Below are 23,162 nucleotides of genomic sequence, written 5' to 3' on the forward strand. Positions count from 1 at the left end.
GTGCTGTTCTGAACATTCTTGTTCATGTCTTTAGCTGAACATATGTACATTTTTCTGTTGCTAAGCCAACATATTTTTGCTTTATCTTTTTAAACAAAGTTTTACAATGGAAAATTTCAAACATACACAAAAGTAGATGGAAGGGAATAATGAAGGTGCTTGTACTGATCACCCGGCTTCAATAACTAGCAGCATCTTGCTAGTCCTGCCTCATACGTCCCCACTCCCCATATTTTTATTTTTTCTTTTATTTATTTTTTCATGTTGGAGTAACTTAAAGCAAATCCCAGATCTCATCACATCCTTCAATTTATATACATTATAACATACATATATATATAATATGTGTAATACATGTATATGTATATTATATGTATCTCTAACAGATAAAGATGTTTTTAACATAACCACGTGCCAATATCATACCCAACAAAATTAATAATTCCTCGATATCATCTAATACACATCTGTGTTCAGATTTCCCTATCTCAAAAATGTTTTTTATTTATTTTTTAATTTTTTGTTTATTGCAGTAACATTGGTTTATAACATTGTATAAATTTCAGGCATACATCATTATACTTCTATTTCTGCATAGATTACATCATGTTCACCACCCAAATACTAATTACAACCCATCACCACACACATGTGCCGAATTATCCCTTTCGCCCTCCTCCCTCCCCCCTTCCCCTCTGGTAACCACCAATCCAATCTCTGTCTCTATGTGTTTGTTTGTTTTTGTTATTATCTACTACTTAATGAAGGAAATCATACAGTATTTGACCTTCTCCCTCTGACTTATTTCACTCAAAAATGTTTTTTTTAATCGTTTGTTTGAATCAGGATCCAAACAAGGTCTACACTGTGTTCCTTTGGCTGTCTCTTGTGTCTTTTTAATCTGTAGCATTCCCCCCTCGCCTTTTCTCGTGCCTTTTATTTTTCATGAAACCAGCTCATTTGCCTGTAGAATTTCCCACGTGCCTGGTTTGGCTGATCGCATCCTAGTGCTGAGGTCTCACATGTTCCTCTGTCCCCATTTTCCTTGTAAACTAGTAGGTCAATCCAGGGGCCATTATTTTGTTTTGTTGTGTGTGTGTGTGTGTGTGTGTGTGTGTGTGTGTGTGTGAGGAAGATTAGCCCTGAGCTAACATCCGACGCCAATCCTCCTCTTTTTGCTGAGGAAGACTGGCCCTGGGCTAACATCCGTGCCCATTTTCCTCCACTTTATATGGGACGCCACCACAGCATGGCTTGACAAGTGGTGCACCTGTGTGCGCCCGGGATCTGAACCTGCGAACCCCAGGCCACCAAAGCACAGGGGCCATTATTTTGGAAAGAATACTTCACAGGTAATGCTACCGCATCACTTTGGGAGGCGTGCTCTGCTTTTAATGACATGAACACCGATGAGCGGGCCCAGGTGTTGTCAGCAAGATGCATTTGCTCCCTTTTGACCTTTCACGGATGATTCAAAGGTCTAACTTTAGCAGTTTTTATTCTTCAACCTTTTCGTTCTGTTCTACAAGGAACATGTACTCTTTTGTATAGAAAATGACTGGATGCTTTAAAAACAATTTCTAAAAGGATGACTTCTGAGACTAAAGCCTCTGTAGGTGGAACCAACAAGGCAGGTCTCTGTGCTTAGGTCGGGGGTGGGGGCCGTGGCAGCCTAGAGTGGGACGTCAGAGGCCAGTGGGGTGTGGAAGCCTGAGCAGGGTGAGGAGGGCGTCCCTGCAGCTCAGAGTGGGGGTCAGAGCCCCAGCAGCCTGTGTGGGCATCACAGGGCAGAGGGAATGGAGGAGTAGCCTGTGGGGTGGGAGGAGCGGGAGCCTGAGTGCAGTGAGGGGACATCGTGACATCGTGGGGCTGGGGTGAGGAAGAGTCTGTGCAGGGGGCAGCGGTGGCATCAATGGCCCCACCAGGAGCGTTGGAAACCAACCAAGTGCAGTGGGGAGGGGAAGAGGTTGATGGCAGCGAAGTGAGTCTAGTTACACACTGGAAACTGATCCAAGAAGTGAATACCTTAAGGAGAAAGGGAGGCAGCTTCTTACCATCAGAGAAGGGAGTTGAATATGAAAAGGGGGAAAAGTAGAATGAACCCCGTGGTGCTGGATGGGAATGGGAGCTACTGGTGTAACTCATGGTTTTCAATATACGTAGATACAGAGAAATAAATACAGGTTGAAACGTGATATATTCATTTCCAGGCTCTACCCACTGAGAGGGCCTGAGAGCAGGGACACCCCAGCAGCAATGAGCACCAGAGTGTCTGGATCTATTTTTTTTTTTAATGGTTGTTTTATTTTTATTTTATTTTATTTTTTTTAAAGATTTTATTTATTTATTTATTTTCCCCCCAAAGCCCCAGTAGATAGTTGCATGTCACAGCTGCACATCCTTCCAGTTGCTGCATGTGGGACGCGGCCCCAGCATGGCCAGAGAATCGGTGCGTCGGTGCACGCCCGGGATCCGAACCCGGGCCGCCAGCAGCGGAGCGCGTGCACTTAACCGCTAAGCCACGGGGCCGGCCCTAATGGTTGTTTTAATAGTTTATAACATTGTGAAATTTTGGGTTGTACATTTTTGTTTGTCCATCACCATATATATGTCTCCCTTCACCCCTTGTGCCCTCGGTAACCACAATACAGTTTTCTCTGTCCATGTGTTGGTTTATATTCCACATATGAGCGAGATCATACAGTGTTTGTCTTTCTCTTTCTGGCTTATTTCACTTAACATAATACGCTCCAGGCCCATCCATGTTGTTGCAAATGGGACGATTTTGTCTTTTTTTATGGCTGAGTAGTAGTCCATTGTATATATATACCACATCTTCTTTATCCAGTCATCAGTCAAGGGACATTTAGGTTGCTTCCACTTCTTGGCTATGGTGAATGATGCTGCAATGAACAGAGGGGTGCATAAGCCTCTTTGGATTGTTGATTTCAGGTTCGTTGGATAGATTCCCAGTAGTGGGATAGTTGGATCATAGGGTACTTCTATTTTATTCTTTGAGGAATCTCCATACCATTTTCCATAGAGGCTGCATTCCCACCAGCTGTGTCTGAGGGTTCCTGTTTCTCCACATCCTCTCCAACATTTGTTGTTTTTTGTCTTGGTGATTATAGCCATTCTAACGGGCGTGAGGTGATATCTTAGTGTTGTTTTGATTTGCATTTCCCTGATGATTAGTGATGTTGAACATCTTTTCATGTGCCTATTGGCCATCTGTATATCTTCTCTGGAGAAGTGTCTGTTCATTTCCTCCGCCCATTTTTTGATCAGGTTGTTTGTTTTTTTGTTGTTCAGTTGTGTGAGTTCTTTATATATTATGGAGATCAACCTCTTGTCAGATATATGTTTTGCAAATATTTTCTCCCAGCTGGTGGGTTGTCTGTTCATCTTGATTCTGGTTTCGTTCGTCTTGTAGACGCTTTTTAACCTGATAGTCAGATCTTGGTTTTTAACACCATCCTTCACTGAGAGGAACTAGGGCGCTTTGGGAAAATGGCAGATTCCAGGATCAGGGCAGGGAAAGTACACGACAAGCCTGGGACACTTGTTGTTTTTATTGTTGTTGTTCTACCAGAAAGTAAGAAAGGGCTTAAAGAATGATGGAGACATGTCAAAAGAACATCGAAGCCGGCTTCCAGGAGCTCCCACTGGAAACTTTGGGATGATTTGAGGTGGGACCTTTTCTCCCCGCGTGGGAGCCAAGGACGTGGGGCCCAGCGAGGTTAGGGAACGTGCCCGGATCACACAAAGGGTGAGTTGGAGAGACACGGCCCAGTGACCAAGGAGGGAAAGGGAACCTCAATGTTTGTCCTGTTGCTACATCCCCCTCCTCTGGGGAGCAGCCCCCTCCCTGCCCATGACATGGAAGCCCCAGAGGCCTGACACTGCAGAGCCAGCCCCTCACCCTGCTCAGCTCCTTCAGCCACCCCTCATCCTCGGGCCCTCCGCTAGCTGACGCTCAGTATTTGTTGAAGTAACGGAGGAATGAACGTTCTCAACTATGCTTTACACCTGCCCTGGAAGTCCGAGATCACGTCCCCTGTTTTGCAGAGAACACTGAGACTGTAAGCTGCCCGAGGTCAGACAGTGAGAGGAGCACCCCGATGAGTCAGTGCCCCAGCTGGCTCGCCCCCTCTGGCCCTGGCTAAGGGCTCAGTGACCCTCACACCAGCCCACGTGGAGGCACCACCGCCCCCGGTACCCGAGGATCAGGGGCAAGTATTGCTGGCAGGGCCCCACTACAGAGCAGCAGGGCTGTGGCACACCTTCTCCCCGGGTTCTGCCTGCCCTGGGGGCTCAGGCCTCAAAGGACTTGGTGGTCCCCAGCCCCTCCTGCCTCTTGAGGGCTGAGCTGAGGCCTGGCTGCCTCCCAGCCCTGGCCGGGTGGGCAGGCGCAGCCTGGGAGGAGGGTAGTGCGCCTCAGCCACAGGAGGCGGAGGAAGCAAGCAGAAGGCACCGACCAGGGAGGCTTCCTGCAGGAGGCCCCTACGCGTCTCCAGAAGCCCCTCCTAGGCCCTGGTTCACCATTTACTGTCTTGTCTACCCAGTCACCAGGGTCAGAGAGGAGGCACCGTGGACCAAACCTGGTCATTTGAGCCGGGCCCACTGTTGCTCTAGACAAGGCCTTGGTTGTTTCTGGCTCTGACAGCAGTGACAGTCTCCTAACGGGCCATTGTCTGCAAAGGGTAAGGCGTGAGCTCTGAGAGGAGCTGGCCTGGGCTAGCACTACAATGGCGGGGACGCTGGACAGGCCTCACAGGCTTTCGGGAGAAATGGACTGAGAGTCCCCAAATCCCAGACAGTCCAAGTGCCCCCGCCGGCACTGTCCCCGAGGGACCTGAGGAGGAGGCCAAAGTGAAAATAAATCAGAATCAGACCTCAAGACAGGGAGACAAGCTCAAGAAAGAAGGGCAGACTGTGCTTGGTAGGTTTGCCATGCAAATTGTTGTCAAAAGCCACCAGTTAAAACTGTATTTTCTCCCTTGCTTATGTTTTTTCCCACCTCAAGATAATTTTTTAGAATTCACCCTTGTCTTCTATTTTTCAGTTTCATTAAAAAAAAAATCTGTGGGCCGCCCCGTGGCTTAGCGGTTAAGTGCGCGCGCTCCACTACTGGCGGCCCGGGTTCGGATCCCGGGCGCGCACCGACGCACCGCTTCTCCGGCCACGCTGAGGCCACGTCCCACATACAGCAACTAGAAGGATGTGCAGCTATGACATACAACTATCTACTGGAGCTTTAGGGGAAAAAAAAAAAAACGGACAATCTGGAAAGCATTTAGGTGTAGGGAGGGGGCAAGACACCAGTTCTGTCTGACTCCCGTGGGAGCCACTTGTCATTCCCTCGATTCAGGGCTCCTGCACAGCCCTCAGCAGCGAGTTCAAGCCTTCTTCACAGAGCTGACCCCGAGGATCCCAGCGTCCCTGCTGCAGCTGTACACAGGACAAGTCTAAAGAACTCCCCGCCCTGAGGACGGCTTTCCACACAGACCAGGGCAGGACAGCAGAGCCAGAAGGAGCCTGGGGTGGTACCTCTGCCCTGCAGAGACCCATCCCTGCCCCACCAGGCTGCGCTGTCTTGGCCCTGGAGGGCGGTGACTGGAATAGAGCTGGAGGTTGGGGGAGACCAGGGTGATAGAGTCTCTAAAACTCCTTCCTCTTCCTTCCCGAAAGCCAGCTGTGCAGAGAACAAGGTGTGACCTTTATCAACCACCCAGGACCAGTGCTCCACGCCACGGAGGTCGGGTAGGGGGGCTGAGAAAATGAACCGACTGGCTTCTCTCCAGCTGGCTGGGGCCCAGGGTGGGGTGGAGGACCGCCTGAGACGATCCTGGCTTGTCCTCACCCTTCATCTCGTTTAGTTACTCTTGTCATCTGATGTCCAAGTCTCACCTAGCAGAGGCCAGATTCTAAGCCACCTCTGAGGGGTCTTGCTCACCTCTGAATTGCAGGAGAATGAATGAATGAATGAGCTCATTTGATCTTCACAAGACATCCTATGAAGCAGAGGTGTTTGACTGTACAAACGGCAGAACTAAGGCCCAGAGAGGTTCAGTGACTTGCCTGAAGTCACACAGCTGACTACAGAGCCTGAGAGTGGTGTCGCTGATGCTCCTCCCAGGTCTAACCCCGGAATCTGCACCATGACCAGGGAGGAAAAAATAAGGAGGGAACTTTATTTAATATTAAAGTCGGGGAGGGGATCGGAAGGGAGGTGGGCTTCACTTGGTGATGGTGTTCCTGCGGAGAGAAGAGGGGCGTGAGGCTGAAGAACGGGCACCTTGGGGACCCTCGCTCGCCCCAGCCCATCCGCCCCTGCCCAGCCACGCCTCCCCACTCACGCGTTCATGCTCTTGCCGCTGCCGCTGAGCACGATGTACGGCGTCTTCTGGGCCTTTTGCTTCTCCTGGAGCAAAGCCACGGTGCCCAGGGGCGTGTCGCTGGAGCTCATCTTCTTCAGGAGCTGTGGGGAGGGGCCAGTCAGCACAGGGCAGGAGCAGGCCCAGCACATCAGCCGCCCAGCACAGGCGGAGGCCACCCCCACATCCCCGCGGGCCACGCACCGCCTCCTCGTCCAGCTTCTTCATCCGCCGCTCTGTCTTCATCTTGCCTGAGCCCTTCCCGTGGAAGCGGTGGGACAGCTGCCGGAAAGCCTGGGGACACAGCAGGAACCGCGTTAGAGCCGCCTGTGCCCCCCAGGGTGGGGTGGGGGTGGTGATTCAGTGCTAGGCCTGGGGCATGGGTGGGAAGGGGACGGGAGAAGGGCACTGACCCTGGCACCCCCCTCCCCCAGTGGTGGAGACAGATGTGCTGCAATGGGGGTGCTGGGACCTGGAGTGAGACCTGCGTGCAGAGGCCAGGCCAGGACACTCGGGCTGGGGCTGGAGGCAGGAGGGCGGCAAACCCGGGGAATGTGGGAAGAGCGCAGGTGGGGTGGGAGTGGGAGACAGAGAGGAGGCAGGAGAGGCAGGCAAGCGCTGCCGGCTGGAGCTGGGGCATCTGTGAGAGCTCAGGAGCAGCCCAGGGCCTGGACACTGCCCGCCAGAATGGGCAACTCAAGGCACTGAGGGGGCAGGCAGGCAAAGGAACCAGGGTGCCTGTCTGAGCCTCCCACCAGGCCCGCGAGGGGGACTGCAGTGCCCACCACAGACGGAAACCGAGGCACAGAGGTTCCGACACTCTGCCAGGCTCCCAGCCAGTGGATGGTGAGCCCAGACCCCGCGGCCCCCTCAGAGGCCTCACCTCCTTGGGCGTGAGCTTCCGGCCCGTCTCGTCCACGTACTCGATCTTCACGTCGGGCTTGTAGCCGTCCTTCTCCTTGAAGTCCTGGGTGAAGCCGCGGTACTCCTCCCGCCGGCTGTACTTGTCGTCGATGGCCCTGGCCGAGACACAGGGGGCCTCAATGCCAGCCGCCCACCCTGCCTGGGTCCCCGGCAGTCCCGAGCTGGCACCACCCCAGGCCCTCCTCCCACCCGCCCGCCATGCTCACATCTTGTCCTCGATGCAGTACACGGCGGACGGCAGCGACTTGTTGGGCGCCTTCACACGGGCCACCTTCTGCACTGTTGTCTCCAGCAGCCCTGGGGAGAGGGGCTTGTCAGACTGCAGGCTGCCCTCCACTTCAGAGAGGCACAGCCCAGGGCAGGCCTGACGCCCGCGACTGCACAGCAGGCCCCTCGCGGCCGCGCCGCGGGAGTAAAGACACCAGGCCCACTTTGTAGACAAACGAAACAGAGACTCAGAGATCAGGCCCCTGTCAAGGGACACTGGCCAAGCAGAAGGCAGAGCTGGGATCCTAATGCCAGGGTCCCTCTGTGCCACAGCCTGGACTGCTTCAACTGCCCCCACTCCTCGGAGGAGGAGACACCGAGCCTTGAAGGATGAATGGCACATTCTAGGGGGATATGTGGGCAAAGCCACCAAAAATGGGGTGACGCAGAGCAGAAAGGCCAGAGGAGACTGTGACCGCCCCAGAACCAGGGTGCAGAAGGAAGGGCTCATGACACCAGGAATGAGAGAAAGAGGCAGCAGAGGGGACCAGAGGAAGCTGTGCCGGCACCTGCCTCGCCTGCCGTTGCCCACCCAGCCCTTCCCGCCTCAGCGCTCAGGCCCCACCCAGGCTCACGGCCGCCCGAGCCCCTCACCTTTGTTCTGACACAGGAGCAGGGCGGCCGCCAGCCCTCTATTCACGATGGGCTCCTCGTCCAGAATGGTGGTGGAGGAGGCAGAGAACTGGGGGCAGCACACCATGAGGGAGGTGGTGAGCGGGCCGCACGGGCTCTCCTGACTCCCCCTTACCCACCAGTCTCCCCCACCACACACGACTGTGGTCCTTTCCAGGCACCAGGCCCTGTGCAACCAGATGCCTCCTCTAATCCAAATAACCCTGGGGGTGACAGACCCCACTTACAGCTGAGGAGACTGGGGCTCTCAGACACTGAGTAACCATAGCTGGGAAGGGACCGAGTCGGGGCCCGGAAACCCCACCTGAGCAGCCTCTGTGCTCTCTGCTCTGCCCTCCACGTCCCCCCAGCCCCTCCGCCCTCACATCCTGCTGCTGCTTCTCCTCATCCAGGTTGACTGTGCTCCAGCCGATGTTCTCCTCCCCGTCGGACTCGGAGCCGCCATTGGCCGAGCGCTCCTCGTCCCGTTCAAAGTCCTGGGGGACAGAAGACCCGAGTCACCCCGGGCAGCCCAGCCCACAGCCGGCCCGCCCCATCAGAGCACTGAGGCCGGTCACCGAGGACCGCCGGGCCCCCATCCAGGAGCGGGCATGGGGGGTGGCGGAGCAGCGCGAGGACCCACCATGAGCTCCTCCTGCTCCTCCCGGTTGCCGGCCAGCCCGTAGGTGGGGATCTCGCCCAGGGTGCGGCAGAACTCCGACGTGGCATTGAACACGATGGCCCCCTTCCGCTCCGGATCCTCGTCCTCCTCCCAGCCCCGCTGCCGAGACTCCAGCTTCTTCACGATCTCCACCACCTGGGGGAGGGAGCAGCTGTGGGCAAACCCAGAAGTTTCTGGGGTGGTGCCACTGAGACCAGGAACCCAAGATCCTCCCTGGTGGCAGTAAAACAAGCCATTCCCCCTGCCCACAGCGGAGCTCAGACTGGTCTCCTCTTCCTCCCTGAGCCCTAGTCCGCTCTGCTCTCCACTCTGCCCCTGCACCAGTTTCACTAGGTCACTCCTTCGCTCCAAAGCTGTCAATGGCTCTCTATTGCCCTTTGAATTAATATCCAAAATCTTACCGGCCCTTCATGACCAGGCCTGTGCCAACCCTCCTCTAAAGCCCCTCAACGCACTAGTGCAGCCTCACACACCTCCCTCCAGGACCTGGAGCACGCCAGGGCCCCCTGCTACTCCTCTGCCACCCACTCCTCCCCCAACTAACTCTCGTTTCAGGACTCAGCGTAAACATGGCTTCTTTCAGAATTCCTTCCCTGAGGCCCCAGGGCAGATGCCCAGTGGAACTTGCACATGCTTCCAGCACTGAGCCCACCAACCAGCCACACCCTCTGCCTCCCTTCTGTCGCAGCAGATGCCCGGCCCTGCTCCTACCTCAGGCCACCTTCCTGCCTGGCACGGCTCTGAGGCCCCTCAAAACTCTGCTCCTGCCATTATGCCCCGACTGCACCCACTGTCCCCTCCATTGTGTCATTCCCAGCAGCACACAAGGGTTATCTAGCATCTCCCCTCTTTTAAAAAATCTTCCTTCAACCCCATAGCCCCAGTGCTCTGCAAACTCCTCAGAGAAGTTTCTAGTCACCACATCCACTTCTGCACCCCCTTTCCTTCCATTTTATTACAATTATTTTTTAATGAATATCATCGTAAACATAAAAGGGTTATATCTCACACACACATGCTTTTAAAAATAATAACCAAACACCCACATACCCATCGCCTGGTGGAGAAACAACATCATTAACACCCTTTCGAGCCCCGAGTGTCTCCTCTGCCATATTTGTGGTAACGACTCACTGGCTCTTCTTTATAGTTTTACCACATAAGGACCTATCCACGGACACTATGCTACTTTGTTGTGCATTTTTTATACATTATGTAATCTGAATCATACTGTATGATTTTTCTATGATCTGCTTTTTAAAATATATATATATTTTTTTAAGATTAATCTTGAGATGAGTGGCTATAGTTCATAAGCTTTTCACTACAGAATCATATTCCAGGATATGAATATACCTCGATCTAGTTATCCAGTGTACTGAGGACAGACTTGGTCTGTTATCACATATAAAGCAGCTACATGCAATCCGATGCTTCCTAGTGCACCTGGGCAAAGGTCTCTGCAGGTACAGGCTCGGGAGTGGGGACTGCCGGGCCACAGGGCACACGCATTCACTCTACCTGAATATGTCAACGTCCTCCCACTTCCACGCCCGTGAAAAGGGTGCATAGGGATTCTGGCTGCTCCACATCCTGACACTTGACGGTGTCAGACTGACATTCTGCCAAATGGTGTGGGTGTGACGCGGTCCGGCACTATTTTAGCTCACCTTCCCTTGATCACCAATGAAGTTGAACCTCACTGGCCATTTATCCTTCCACTTCTGTGAACTGCCTACTAGGGTCTTTTGCCTGTTTTTCTGTTTTGTTAACTTTTGTTCTTTATATATTCTTGACACCAACTCATTGATGGTTATGTATCTGGGCAAATATTTTCTCCTTTTGGCCTGTCTTTTTACATTCTTCATGATATCTTTTTGAAAAACCTTAAGTTCTTAATTTCCAAGTAGTTAAATGTTAGTTTTTTCCTTCATGATTTGTGTTTTACATTTATATCTTAAAAAATCTTTCTCTGCCACAAAGTCATACACATAATTTCCTTTATAACTGTTCTGAAATGTTAAATTTTTTACTTCGAAGTTATCGGTAAGTGAATTTTGTGTTAAGGTGTGAGGCACAAACACCATTTCACCTTTTTTCAAATAGTTAACTGACTGTGCAAACACCACTTATTTTGAACTGAGCAGCCTTTCCCACTAGGACACCACCTGTCTTATCCCACAAGTCTGTTTCTGGGCCCATCTATGTGCTCTCAGCCCTGTGAGTCCATCCTGATGCCAATACCACACCGCCCTAATTACTATACCTGTATAGAAAGTCCTGATCCCTGTTAGAGCAAATCCCACCACATTAGGATTCAAAACTGTCTTGGCTATTTTGGGCCCTTTGATCTTCTATGTAAATTTTAGAATCACCTTGCCAGGTTCCACAAAAATCCCTAGTGGGATTTTTATTGGAATTGCATTTAATCTATAAATTAATTTGAGGAGACTGACATCTTTACAACATTGAGTCCTATCTGTTAACATGGTTGTTATGGACTGAATTGTGTCCTCCCAAAATTCACATGTTGAAGCCCTACCTTCAGTGTGACTGCATTTGGAGACAAGTCTTTAAAGAGATAATTAAGGTCAAATGAGGTCCTAAGGGTGGGCCCTAATCCAACAGGTTGGTGTCCTTATAAGAAAGGAGAGAGACACACCAGGGATATGGGTACACAGAGAAAAGGACATGTGAGGATCTTACACTTCTAGCCTCCAAAACTGTGAGAAAGAAGTTTCTGTCGTTTAAACCATCCAGTCTGTAGTCTTTGTTATGGCAGCTCCAGCTAACTAAAGCAACAGTGTATCAATTTAATTGTGTCTTCCTTAAAGCCTTTCAAAAAGGGACTGTAATTTTCCCCATATAGATTTACACATCATTTATTCCTTTTTATTTTGTTGCTATCCTGATTCTTATCCATATTGCCTTCTATTGCTAACCCATATTATCTCATTATCTATACTGTTTTCATAAATGGTTATCTTTTTTATTTTATATTTATTTATTTATTTATTTATTGTGAGGAAGATTGGCCCTGAGCTAACATCTGTTGCCAATCCTCCTCTTTTTGCTGAAGAAGACGGGCCCCCTGGGCTAACATCTGTGCCCATCCTCCTCTACTTTATACGTGGGACGCCTGCCACAGCACGGCTTGATGAGAACTTAACCACTACACCACCGGGCGGGCCTCAATAGTATCTTTTTTAAAATTACATTTTCTGTCTCTTCCTGGTATACAGAAAGACAACTGATTTTCCTTTATTAATCTTGTATCCAGCCACCTTGCTAAACCTGCGGGATCTGGCCCTCGTTTCCCACCACCCCACAGAGGAGGCTTTAGACAAGGGAGTCAATGACCTCCATGTTGCCCAACCCAAAGCTCAATTGTTGATATCCAAATTCTCCGTAGTTTTGTCACAGTTGCACATACTCTTCCCCTCAAGACCCTTTCTTCATATAGCTTCCAGCAGGACACCCTCCCTCCCTCCCTTCCTCACTCGCTCTGCTTCTCAGGCTCCCCTCTTGGAGCCCTCCACTCTCTTCTTTATCTACACTCGCTCTCCTGGTGATGCCAGCCAATCCTATGGCTTTAAATCCCACCTACATACTGACTTCCACATTTATATCTCCAGTCTCAGCCTCTCCCCTGAAGTTCAAACTCATATGTCCAACTGCCTAGTCAATATCGATCACCTCTAATAAAGAGGTACCTCAAACTTCACCAAAACCAAACACTTGGTTTTCTTCCCCAAATCTGTTCTTCCCCTAGTCTCCTCCATCTCAGTAAACGGCCCTACTACTAGCCAGCTGTTCACATGAAAATTCTTGGGAGTCATTTGCAATCTCTTATTCACTCACATCCCACATGCAATCCATCAACAAATACTGCCAATTCTACCCTCGAAATACATTCCCAACACAACCACTTCTTACTATCTCCACGGCTACCGCCCTAGGAAACCATCATCTCTTGACGGCACGACTGCATCAGGCTTCTAACTCCTCTGCTTCCTTCCGCTGTTAATCTGCTTATTCTGTCTTTAGAAGCAGCCAGAAGGATCTTTGAAAAAAAGAACTCAGATCAAAGCCCTCTAACGGCTACATCTGCACCGTAACAGTCAGGCTCTGCCTGATCCACCCTCCGACCCTCTCCCACGTCCTTGCCTATCATTCTTCTCCCCGCTCCCTCTGCGCTGGCCTCCGTGACGCCCCTGAGCAAGCAGTCACTCCTGCCTCAGGGCCTCGGGTACCAGGCGTCTTCTCACCTCTCGCCCCTTCTTTCACCAAGGATTTCAGCACTGCTGACTGTCTTCCTCTGCATTTCTACGTGTCTTCACTCTTGGTGACCTCTGCATCCAAAATGACACCCCCAATAACTGCCCCAGGGGTTCCTTGACATCCTCACCTCTGATGAGCATTCTCTCAACCCCTCCTCAGCCACTCCCTCCAAGGGTCATACTCCTGCCCGGATTTATCATCACCAATGACCATACCCCTCTTGTTAAAGACAGAACCAGAGTTCTGTCTGTCTGCTACATCCACTCCTCCCAGCTCACTTCCTCTAGGAACTTCAGTCCAGCAGTTCTTCAGCCTCATCAATACTCCAGTCTATGTCTTCACACCCATCACGCCCCTCCTGTTATGCCCTTATCATCCAGCTTGGATCCTGCGGAGCATCAACATAGTCCCTCCTTTGCAAATACTTTAACTGCCTCGCCCCCTCTCCCCAGAAAACCCAATCTTGATTAATCCCAGCTGTCACCTACTCAGTTACTAGACTGAGCAGCTGAATGGGCTACAGGAATCCATAAATGTGCTGACCAGATCCACTTTACATTCATGACCACTTACTGCTAATGTGGAGTCCCCACTAATCTCCCATGAGCAGTCAACACTGCCCAGCAGGCCTCCTCTCCTCCCTTGACCTCCACTCTCCAAAACAACGTCCGGCCTCTCCACCCCCCCAACCCTGCCACCTCCTCACTGAAAAACACAGAAAAAATTAGACAGCAGTTCCCTTGACTTCCTCCAGCCGCAGTTACCTGCATCTGCTGTCACCCCACCTGCCTTCCCTCCTGAAACAAGTAATGACATGACTTGGCTTCTCTCAAAGGCCACTCCCCACTAGTACTCTAGGTCCTATCCCTACCTTGCTTCTTAAGGATCTGCTCCTGAAAATATCTCCTTTTTTCTCCTCTTCCATCATGAATTTTTCCCCTGGAGTGGCTTCAAACATACTCTAGAATATCTATCAGTTAAAAAAACTCCTTTGAGGGTGTGAAACTTAATTAGATACTGGTTAAAACAAAAAGCAAAAACTAAAAAGACATTTTGGGGGATAATTGGGAAATTCTGTCATATGGACTGGCCATTTGATAGCATTTATGGCATTTTTAAGGGAACGTGGCTATGTAGGGCAATGTCTCTGTTTTTAGAGATGCCTGCTGAAGTACTTACGGGGGAGACATCACAATGCCTGCAACTTACTTCCAGGGGATCAAAAAGAAAAAGAAAACAGAGGAAGGGAAGACAGCACTATGACAAGATGTTTATAATCACTAAATCTAAGAGGAGGTGTACAGGTGCTCACTGTACTATTCTTTCAACTTTTCTGCATGTAAATGGTGCAGGGTGTGGCTCAGGTAGGTTTAAAAAACTTCCTCCGTGATGCCAATGTATGGCCAGGCTGAGAACCACTGAGCTATATGACCTGTACAATCCTTTCAGCCATAAACTCTATGATTCTTGGATATAATGGTTAATATCATTAATATTTAAAAACTAAGTATGGTGCTGGCCCCGTGGCTTAGCGGTTAAGTGTGCGCGCTCCGCTACTGGAGGCCCAGGTTCGGATCCCGGGCGTGCACCGACGCACCGCTTCTCCGGCCATGCTGAGGCCGTGTCCCACATACAGCAACTAGAAGGATGTGCAACTATGACATACAACTATCTACTGGGGCTTTGGGGGATTAAAAAAAGGAGGAGGATTGGTGATAGATGTTAGCTCAGAGCCGGTCTTCCTCAGCAAAAAGAGGAGGATTAGCATGGATGTTAGCTCAGGGCTGATCTTCCTCAATCAATCAATCAATCAATAAATAAATACTAAGTGAAAAAGAAAAAGTTCCCTCAACTCACACCCCCTTCAGCTATTGCCCCATTTCTCTGATCCTCTTCAGAGCAAGGGTGGGCAAACTATGGCCCACCACCTGTTCCTGTAAATAAAGTTTTATTAGAACACAGCCACGCCCATCCATTTACGCCTTGCCTGTGGCCGCTTTCAGTACAATGGCAGAACACCTGAGCAGTTGTGACTGAGACCACAAGCCCTTAAACCTCAAATATTTACTATCTGGCCCTTTAACAAAGTCTGCCCACTCCTGCTCTAAGGAACTGTCCCAAGTGCTGCGCTCACTTCCTCAATCCCATCTCTTCAATCCTCTGGAATCCAGTGGAACTGCCTCCACCGTGCCAAATCTGACCTGCCTCTCAGCAGTGTCAGAAGATGCCCTACTCCCCCTCTCAAAACCCCTTCTCAGCTTCAGTGACACACACTCCTGCGGCTCTCCTCCTCCCTCAGTGGCTGCTGCTTCCTCGACTCCTCCGCAGAAGCCCCGCCTCTACGCTACCCCACATGGTGGGCACTCTGCGGTTCACCACTCCAGCCCCACTCTCCCTAGTGGGAGATGCAGGGTTAAAAGTGTGGACTCGGGAGGCAAGCTGTTCGAATCCAAGCTCTGCCACTTACCAGACCTGTAACCTCAGGCAACTTGCCTAATGCCTCTGTGCCTCAGTTTCCTCATCTGTAAAATGGAAATCACAGAACCTTCCTCATAGGTGTTGCTGTGAGGATTAAGTGAATCAATACACAAAGCACTTGAGCAGCACCTGGGACACCTGAGTGCCCTGCAAGGGACAGCCATGATCACGGCCTCAGGCCCCACTGACCTCTCCACCTCAGCTCACACCACCATGCCCTCACTCCGCTCCAGTCGACCTGGTCCTCAAGCATTCTTCCTTTTTTTTTTTTTCAGGTATTTATTTATTTATTTTGGTAAGATCAGCTCTGAGCTAACATCTATGCTGATCCTCCTCTTTTTGCTGAGGAAGACTGGCCCTTGGCTAACATCCGTGCCCATCTTCCTTTACTTTATATGGGATGCCGCCACAGCATGGCGTGACAAGCCGTGCCTCGGTGCGCTCCTGGGATCCAAACCCGGACCGCCAGCAGCGGAGCGCACGCACTTAACCACTACGCCATGGGGCTGGCCCATCCTCAAGCATTCTAAGGTCATTTCCGCAAAGGACATCTGCTGTCCCCACTGCCTCCACTCTACCCAGTCTGTCCACCCCACCTCCACCCCCAAATCTCAGCAAGGTTGGCTCCTTTCTGTTATTTAAGTCCTAGCTTAAATGTCACCCCTTGAAAAGTCTTTCCTGGGCCAGCCCCATGGCGTAGCGGTTAAGCGCATGCTCTGCTGCTGGTGGCCCGGGCTCAGATCCTGGGCGTGCACCGATGTACCACTTGTCAGGCCATGCTGAGGTGGCGTCCCACATAAAGCGGAGGAAGATGGGCAGATGTTAGCTCAGAACCGGCCTTCCTCAGCAAGAAATGAGGAGGATTGGCATGGATGTTAGCTCAGGGCTGACCTTCCTCACAAAAAAAAAAAAGGAAAAGTCTTCCCTGAACACCCAGTCTAGGACACAACCCTCCAGTTATTCTCTCCAGTTCTCCTGGTTTATCTGCCCAGCTCTAATCACTATCAGAAATCACTCTGTTTGCTGATATGTTCACTGCTATTCCCCGCCCCCACTCTCCCAGAAAGACAGCTCCATGAGCACAGGCTGACTTGTTCAGTTACCCCCAACCCTAGAATAATGCCTTACTCACAGAAAGCAGGTGACATATTCACAGAAAGGAAGAGGGGAAAGACCCAACCACTAAAACACCTTACAGCGAAAACACTGCAGAAATCTACAAATCTGCTAATAACACGATATTAAACAAAAGAGAGGAACCAAATTGGAATGCGGGTGCTGCCTCCTACGGCACGTACTCGTTAGGACAGGTCACCACAGACACACCTGTCACCAAAGTCCCCAGCCCTGCAGAGGCCAGCACCCACCTGCGCCTGCGCCCGGCCTCCAGAGCCCCTCACCTTCTCGCCGCTGTCTCGCAGCTGCTGTAGCTGCTGCAGCTGCCGCAGCCGGCGCCCCTTCTCCAGCTGCTTCTGCAGCTCCAGCTCCGCCTCGTCCTCCTCCAGCACCTCTGGGGACCCGGAGCGCGGTGCTCCGCCCTCCTCTGGGGAAACACGGGGATGGATGCCTGCTCAGGTCATCTCCTTGGATGCTGGGCTCTCTCCCTACCCTTTCTGCCCACCCCCAGCCGGCCAGGCCCCTCACCCTCGTCACTGATGTCCATGTTCTCCACTCGGGTGTCATCAGACTGTGGGTGCTGAGGCACAGGCTCCTTCTCCTCCTCCTCCTGGGCCTCCTCGTCTGCCTCGGGCACTTGGCGCCGACCCCGGCCCCGCAGTCTGGGGGAAGAGGCCTCTCCAGTGAGCATCGGCCGCTAGGCCAGCTCAGCCCCCACATCCCACCCTGTGTCCAAGCCCACCTGGAACCAAAGTCCCCATCTTGAGTCTGGTCCCCAAGAGGCAGCAAGTCGTCAGCCCGCACTACCACCTCCTTCTCCTTCTTGCGGATCTTCTTCACCCTCCGCTTGGTCTTCTTAAAGGTCACCTGAGGGGAGGAGAGGAGAGGAGACATCAGGAGGGGGGAGGCGGGAGGGGGAAAGATGGGCAGCCACAAGCCCACAAGGACAAACGCTTCTCTAGTGTTACTCTGTGCCAGCCACTGTCCTAAGCACTTCACACACGTGAACAAGATGCAAGGTGCATCGACTGTCATTCCATCTGTGAGATGAGGAAAACTAAGGCACAGAGAGATTAGGTACCTTGCCCAAGGTTACCCAGCTCCTAAGTGGGAGAGTGGGGATCGTGAATCTTGGTAGTCTGGCTCCAGAGTTGTGCTCTTAGCCACTCAGCCAAGCAACCTACTGAGTCAGCTGTCTACCTCTGTGTTCACACAGTCATCCCAAATGCAAAATCCACATACGGCTACAAAATGACCACTTACCCACACTGTTACTAACCCTTGTAATAGCCCTCAGGAAGCTGCCATCCCCATTTCAGATGAGGCACCTCGGACTCACAGTTAAATGACTCACCCAAGGCACAAGCTGGCTTTGTGGCAGAGCCGTGTTGAGGACCATCTGGCTCACAGTCCCTGTTCTGTCTACACCCACTGCCTCCCTGTAGCACCTCCTAGGGCTGCTATTTACTGCTCATCCATGAGGGCCAAGCACTGCAGACACTCGACCTCCCTCCTTAGCTCCTTCTGGCAGCACGGGACCCGAGGGGAGGGAGGACTCACTACCCCAGTTACAAGTGTGGGTGGAGGCCATCAGGCTCACCATCTCCTCTGGCGTGAGGTACTCGGAGGCAAGCCGGGGCCCCACCGTGCTCAGGGACTGGGCCTGCAGCCGCAGCTTGGCCCGGATCTCCTCCAGCTCCCGTTCCCGGAGGCCGTCGGCCGTGCCACCCTGCTCCAGACGGAAGGACTGAGGCCGCTCGCCCTCGAGCTCCTCGTCGTACTTGGACAATATCGAGCGGGGTTTTTGCTGCAAGGCAAGAGGGACAGGTTGGGACCCAGCCTGGCTCCCGAAAAGCCAAAGAGCCACCATTTCCTCGAGCCCCTTCGCTGCCCGGCCTGCCTGTGCCAAGTCATCCACGCTCTCGTCCTCTGTGTAGGGCAGGTAGTCGGGCTTCTTCTTCCGCAGCTCCACGTTTTTCTCTGCCCGCTCCTTATCCACCAGGTTCACGTTCACCAGCACGTCCTCCTCCTCCTGCAGCACACCTGGGGACAGGGCAGGGGCGGCAGCCATTCACGCTTGCCCTCAACTCAGCAGTGCCTAGGCCCCCAACCAGAGCACCCCAGCTGCACCCACCTTTGTCTTTGAGAGTGAGGATGAGAGTCTCCCCTTCTCGGAAGGACTCAATGGCGTGCTCCACGGTGAGGCCCTGCAGGTCCCGGGCACTGTACAGGTCCTAGAAGGGAGGGGGGAGGTCTAGCCGAGTCAGGAGCCCTGACACACCCAGCCCCAAGGACAGCAGAGCCCCCTCCAGCCGCTGCAGCAGCCTCACCTGCCGCCTCTGCCCAAACTCCTGCTCCACCAGAGTGCTGATGCCGAACTCCTGGTCCATCTCCTCCAGCAGCTTGGCCTACGGGATAGGGAGGGGGTGACCTGTGACCTCAGGCCATTCAGGATCACTAGAAGACACGCGGGGCTTTACCAACCAGGAGTGCAAAAAGAACAGGCCTTGCAGGCAAGCTGCTGAGAGTCCACAGCAGACATCACTGACCACGGACCTCCTGCCTCTCTGGGCCCAGTCCCACCTCCCAAGAGTCAGTCACCTGCCTCTGCATCTGGTCAGGCCACTGAGGCACCAAGCAACCACCCCCAGCCCCCCGGAGTCCTCACTCTCTTCTCTGCCAAGTCCTTTTCCTTCTGAAGCTGCCGGCTCCTCTCGATCCAGGCTGCAGTGTCATCCAGCCAGGGGTCATCCTCCCCCAGTGTCTTAATCTTCCTGAAGAGGGAGGAAAGTGACCCACTGGGGAGCACAGCTCCTGCCCCCCCACCCCAACTCAAGAGTCTTTGGCGGCCTCCTCAGGCCCTTCCCCTGCCCGCCCTGGCTGGGAGCCCCTCACCCCAGCTTTTGGTTCAGGAGGCGCTTTTCTTTGGCAGCCGCCAGCTTCTCTCGTAGCTCCTCTCGCTGTCGCAAGGCCATGGGGTTGATGACTTCGGCTGCCACGGGCTCCTCCTTGGTGCCCGCCTCTGGAAGGGGGGCCCAGACGTGAGGCCATGCCTGCCCATGGCTGGTGGGGAGAGGAGGGAGCCACTCACCCTGCCCCCTTCCAGCTCAGGGGGCCAGAAGGGACCAGGAGAGGGGGGAAGAATCCTTCACCTCCCTACCCCCACTTCATCCCTATACCCCACACGGTGACTCCTGTGTCACCCCACACAGCATGACAGGGTGACAGACCTCCCTACCTTCCAAAGCCCCTCAAATCATGCTAAAAAAAGCAAAACATCCTACACCTGCAGATTGGTTTGCAGCAACTGTGTGCATCTCTCACTCCACCTAACGCTGCCTCACAGCCAGCGTAAGGATGCAGTGCCAACTGTTCAAACTTACAGAAGAACCTGAGTCCCAGATCCCCATTACGACAGCAAGGAGGGGCCTCACGCCTATCAGCAAGCACACACATACACACACACGACCACTAACTGGGCTGAACCTGGACTCTAACCCCACTGTCTTCAGATGCCCCCCACCCCCATCCTCAGCCCCACACTCACCCTTCTTGACGGCATTGACCTCCAAGGGTTTCAGCCCCAACTTGGCCCGGAGCTTACTGAAGACAAGAGTACAACTGTTAGAAGCTGTCAAACAAATGGGGGCACCAAATGCATTTCTGGACAGACAGAGGGTGAAAACAGGATGGGAGTGGGTGGTCCTAAGGGTCCCAAACACAGCGCCTGACCCAGGCAGCCCAGGGCATTGGGAAGGGCACTGGCCTCCAAATCAGGGCACACCGGCGCTAAGCCCGGCTGCCCCTAACCAGTGGAATGCCATCCTTCCTCTTGGGGCTTAGTGTCCTCTTCTGTAACTCAAATGGTTGGCTAAGATGATTTCTACAGCCCTTCCCATTCCAATCAGAACGCTTTAGTGTGTGAGAGCCTCCCCAAGCAACTGCCCCAGGAGCCACCTGTCTCAGAAAAAAAAAACGAGAAACAAAAAGGAGACAGCACTTACTTGGTCTCCTCGATGCTGAGTGACGAAGCATCTCCCGAGCTGGTTTTGGAGCTGGCAGCTGGAACAACAAGGAGCACGGCTCAGGAGCTGAACACAGGGCAAAGAAGCCACTTCCTCCGCTCCAGCTGCAGGGCTGAAGATGAGGGCCCCTCACCAGCACGCGGGCCTTGCTGAGACACCAGGAAACAGCAGCCTTCTTTCACCCCAGTAACTCCCACTACTTGAGTCCCAGTGTCTGAGAACTCTGCCTCTTCTACGTACCTTCCTTTCCCAACCCTAAAGGTCCAACTTTCTGCATCCCTCACTCCGCCACCTCTCCACTTTTGTATATTCTGTGTTTTCAACCTGCACTGCCCTCCCTGGCCTCACTCTGATTGACAAATTCCTATCCAAACGCAAAGATCAAATGCCACCTCCTTCGTAAGGTCCTGCTGAATTATTGATCAGAATGAACTGCTCTTCCCTGAACTCCACAGCGCCGTCAGTTGCTCCTGGGTCTGTTTCTCCCCACAGGGCAGGGACCACGCTGACAGCATGACTGAATCCTCCGTGCAATTCACACAGTCAAGAAACACACTTACTGGTGCCTGCTCTGTGCGGGACGTTGGGGACAGAGAGACAAAAAAAGCATTTCGGACCTCCTCCACCCAGCTCATAAACAGCAAACAACTTCACTGAGCACCACAGACAGAAGCTAGACACCCTCAGATGAAGCTACCCCAACCAGCTGCCACCATGTGCTCACCCTTTCTGCATCCCTGCAACCTACCTCCTCCCCTTTTATCCCACCCGGACCCTGGATCCATCCCAACCCCTCCGGGCTCTCTCCAAGGTCACCAGACTCTTTATTTCTAAATCCAATGGATTCTTTGCAGCTCTGGTTTTGCTTGATCTCTTGTGGTGTGTGACACTGTTGATCACTCACTTCTAACAATGCTCTGTTCCCACAGATCCCATGACACCGGGTTCTATGCTTTTCCTGCCTTTTTGGCTACTCCACCTCCCTTCTTGTAGTATCTTGCTCCACCTACTACTAAAATATTGGTGTTTTGTAGACTCCACTCCTGACCCTGGCTTCTCACTCGTCAATCTTTTAGTGAACTTTATTTGACACCTAACTACTCATGACACCCAAACTGCTCTATCCAGGCCAAACCCTGGGTTTCTTCACACACATCAAACACAACACTCTCCAAAACTGAATTCATTATCTTCCCTGCAAAGTCTGCTTCTCTTTCAAACTCCTCAACATCTGTAGATGACACCAGCACCCACCTAGCTGCTCAAGCCAAAATTCAAGGAGCCATCCTCCATTTCTTCTTCTCCTTGCCACCCTCACCCAAGCGTGTTAATTCCTCCTCCAAAACACCTCTTCAATTTGTCCACATCTCTCCATCCCATTGCTGCTGCCTTGGTGCAGGCCACCATCAGCCCTCACCTGACCTCCAGTCTTGTCTACCCTCGATCTAGGTCTCAATGCAGTGATCTTTGCAAAATATGATGGACTCGTTCCTCGACTCAAATCCATGGCTCCCTACTACTCTCAGGACAAAGTTCGAATTTCGGAACAGGGCCTACGGCACCCTTCGTGTTCCGATCCCTGCCTATCTTACAGCCTCCCGTCTCTATCGTGAGCCCTACAGGATTCGCCCAATACCAGGTTTTCTCTTGCCTCTGCACAGGCTACTACCACTTCATCCGTTCATTCATTCACTCTGCACATTTACTGAAGGCCCTTGATGTACCAATTGCGAAAAACAGAAAATCTCTGTGCTCACAGAGCGTAACAAACGAAGACAACCTTTAATCTCAAATAACCGTAACAAGACTAAGCGCTGAGAAAAACAGCCTGGGGGGTGCCTCGGCCTGAAGGCTGGGCGAGCCCACCCGGGACCTCCGCCCCGCCCCCGCGCAGGCCCCGCCCCTCACCGGCTTCGTAGCCGTCATCGCGCTTCTCCCGCTTCACGCGCCGCTCGGAGGGCTCGGCCTGGCTGCGCTCCCGCCCGTGAGTGCCACTGCGGGCCTCGGCTTCGGCCCCGCGCCGCCCGCCCCCGCGCTCGCCCCCACGCTCCCGGCTCCGCTTCCGTCGTTCGCCGCCGCCGCCGCTGCTGCCGCCGCCGCCGCCGCCGCCCCGGTGCTTGTGTTTTTTGTGCTCTCGGTGCCGCGGCGGCTGCTCGGTGGCGCCCCCGGTGCTGGCCGCCGCCGTCGTCCCAGCCCCCTCCTTCTCCCCGCGATGCTTCTTTGACGACCCCATGGTGGTATGTCCGTCCCGAGCCCGGCCACCGCCGAGCCCAGACGACGCAAAATGGGAACACTTCCGGGTCGCCCGGCAGCCGCTGTCGTGTTGCCGGAAACCAAGAGCGGCTGCTTCCGTTGTTCCCCTCGGAGCCTGCCCCAAAGGCTCATGGGAGGGCCAGGATC

General features: G+C 52.9%; 1 protein-coding gene across 1 annotated transcript; it reads right to left on the bottom strand.

Moving 5' to 3' along the window:
- Positions 1-6,173: 6,173 nt before the first annotated feature.
- Positions 6,174-23,059, bottom strand: SART1 (spliceosome associated factor 1, recruiter of U4/U6.U5 tri-snRNP). The gene is made up of 19 exons (XM_058526371.1): positions 22,671-23,059; positions 20,742-20,799; positions 20,285-20,340; positions 19,633-19,759; positions 19,406-19,511; positions 19,068-19,145; positions 18,872-18,971; positions 18,338-18,780; positions 17,480-17,604; positions 17,266-17,399; positions 17,022-17,164; positions 8,824-8,997; positions 8,567-8,677; positions 8,163-8,250; positions 7,508-7,598; positions 7,261-7,396; positions 6,582-6,671; positions 6,360-6,481; positions 6,174-6,258 (listed from the first exon to the last, which is right to left on the bottom strand). Exons 1-19 carry the CDS (start codon positions 22,993-22,995, stop codon positions 6,240-6,242), a joined length of 2,526 nt encoding a protein of 841 aa, XP_058382354.1. The 5' UTR covers positions 22,996-23,059; the 3' UTR covers positions 6,174-6,239.
- Between the last annotated feature and the right edge of the window lie 103 nt (positions 23,060-23,162).

This window comes from Diceros bicornis, chromosome 31, assembly GCF_020826845.1.
Source record: "Diceros bicornis minor isolate mBicDic1 chromosome 31, mDicBic1.mat.cur, whole genome shotgun sequence".
In the NCBI taxonomy this organism is placed as follows: Eukaryota; Metazoa; Chordata; class Mammalia; order Perissodactyla; family Rhinocerotidae; genus Diceros; species Diceros bicornis.

Coding starts and splice junctions, on each gene's coding strand:
- SART1 (XM_058526371.1), bottom strand. CDS start 22,995: ATGGGGTCGTCAAAGAAGCATCGCGGGGAGAAGGAGGGGGCTGGGACG. Junction 18,972..19,067: donor AGTTTGGGCAGAGGCGGCAG/GTGAGGCTGCTG, acceptor CCTCCCTTCTAG/GACCTGTACAGTGCCCGGGA. Junction 6,482..6,581: donor AGAAGCTGGACGAGGAGGCG/GTGCGTGGCCCG, acceptor CCCTCCCCACAG/CTCCTGAAGAAGATGAGCTC.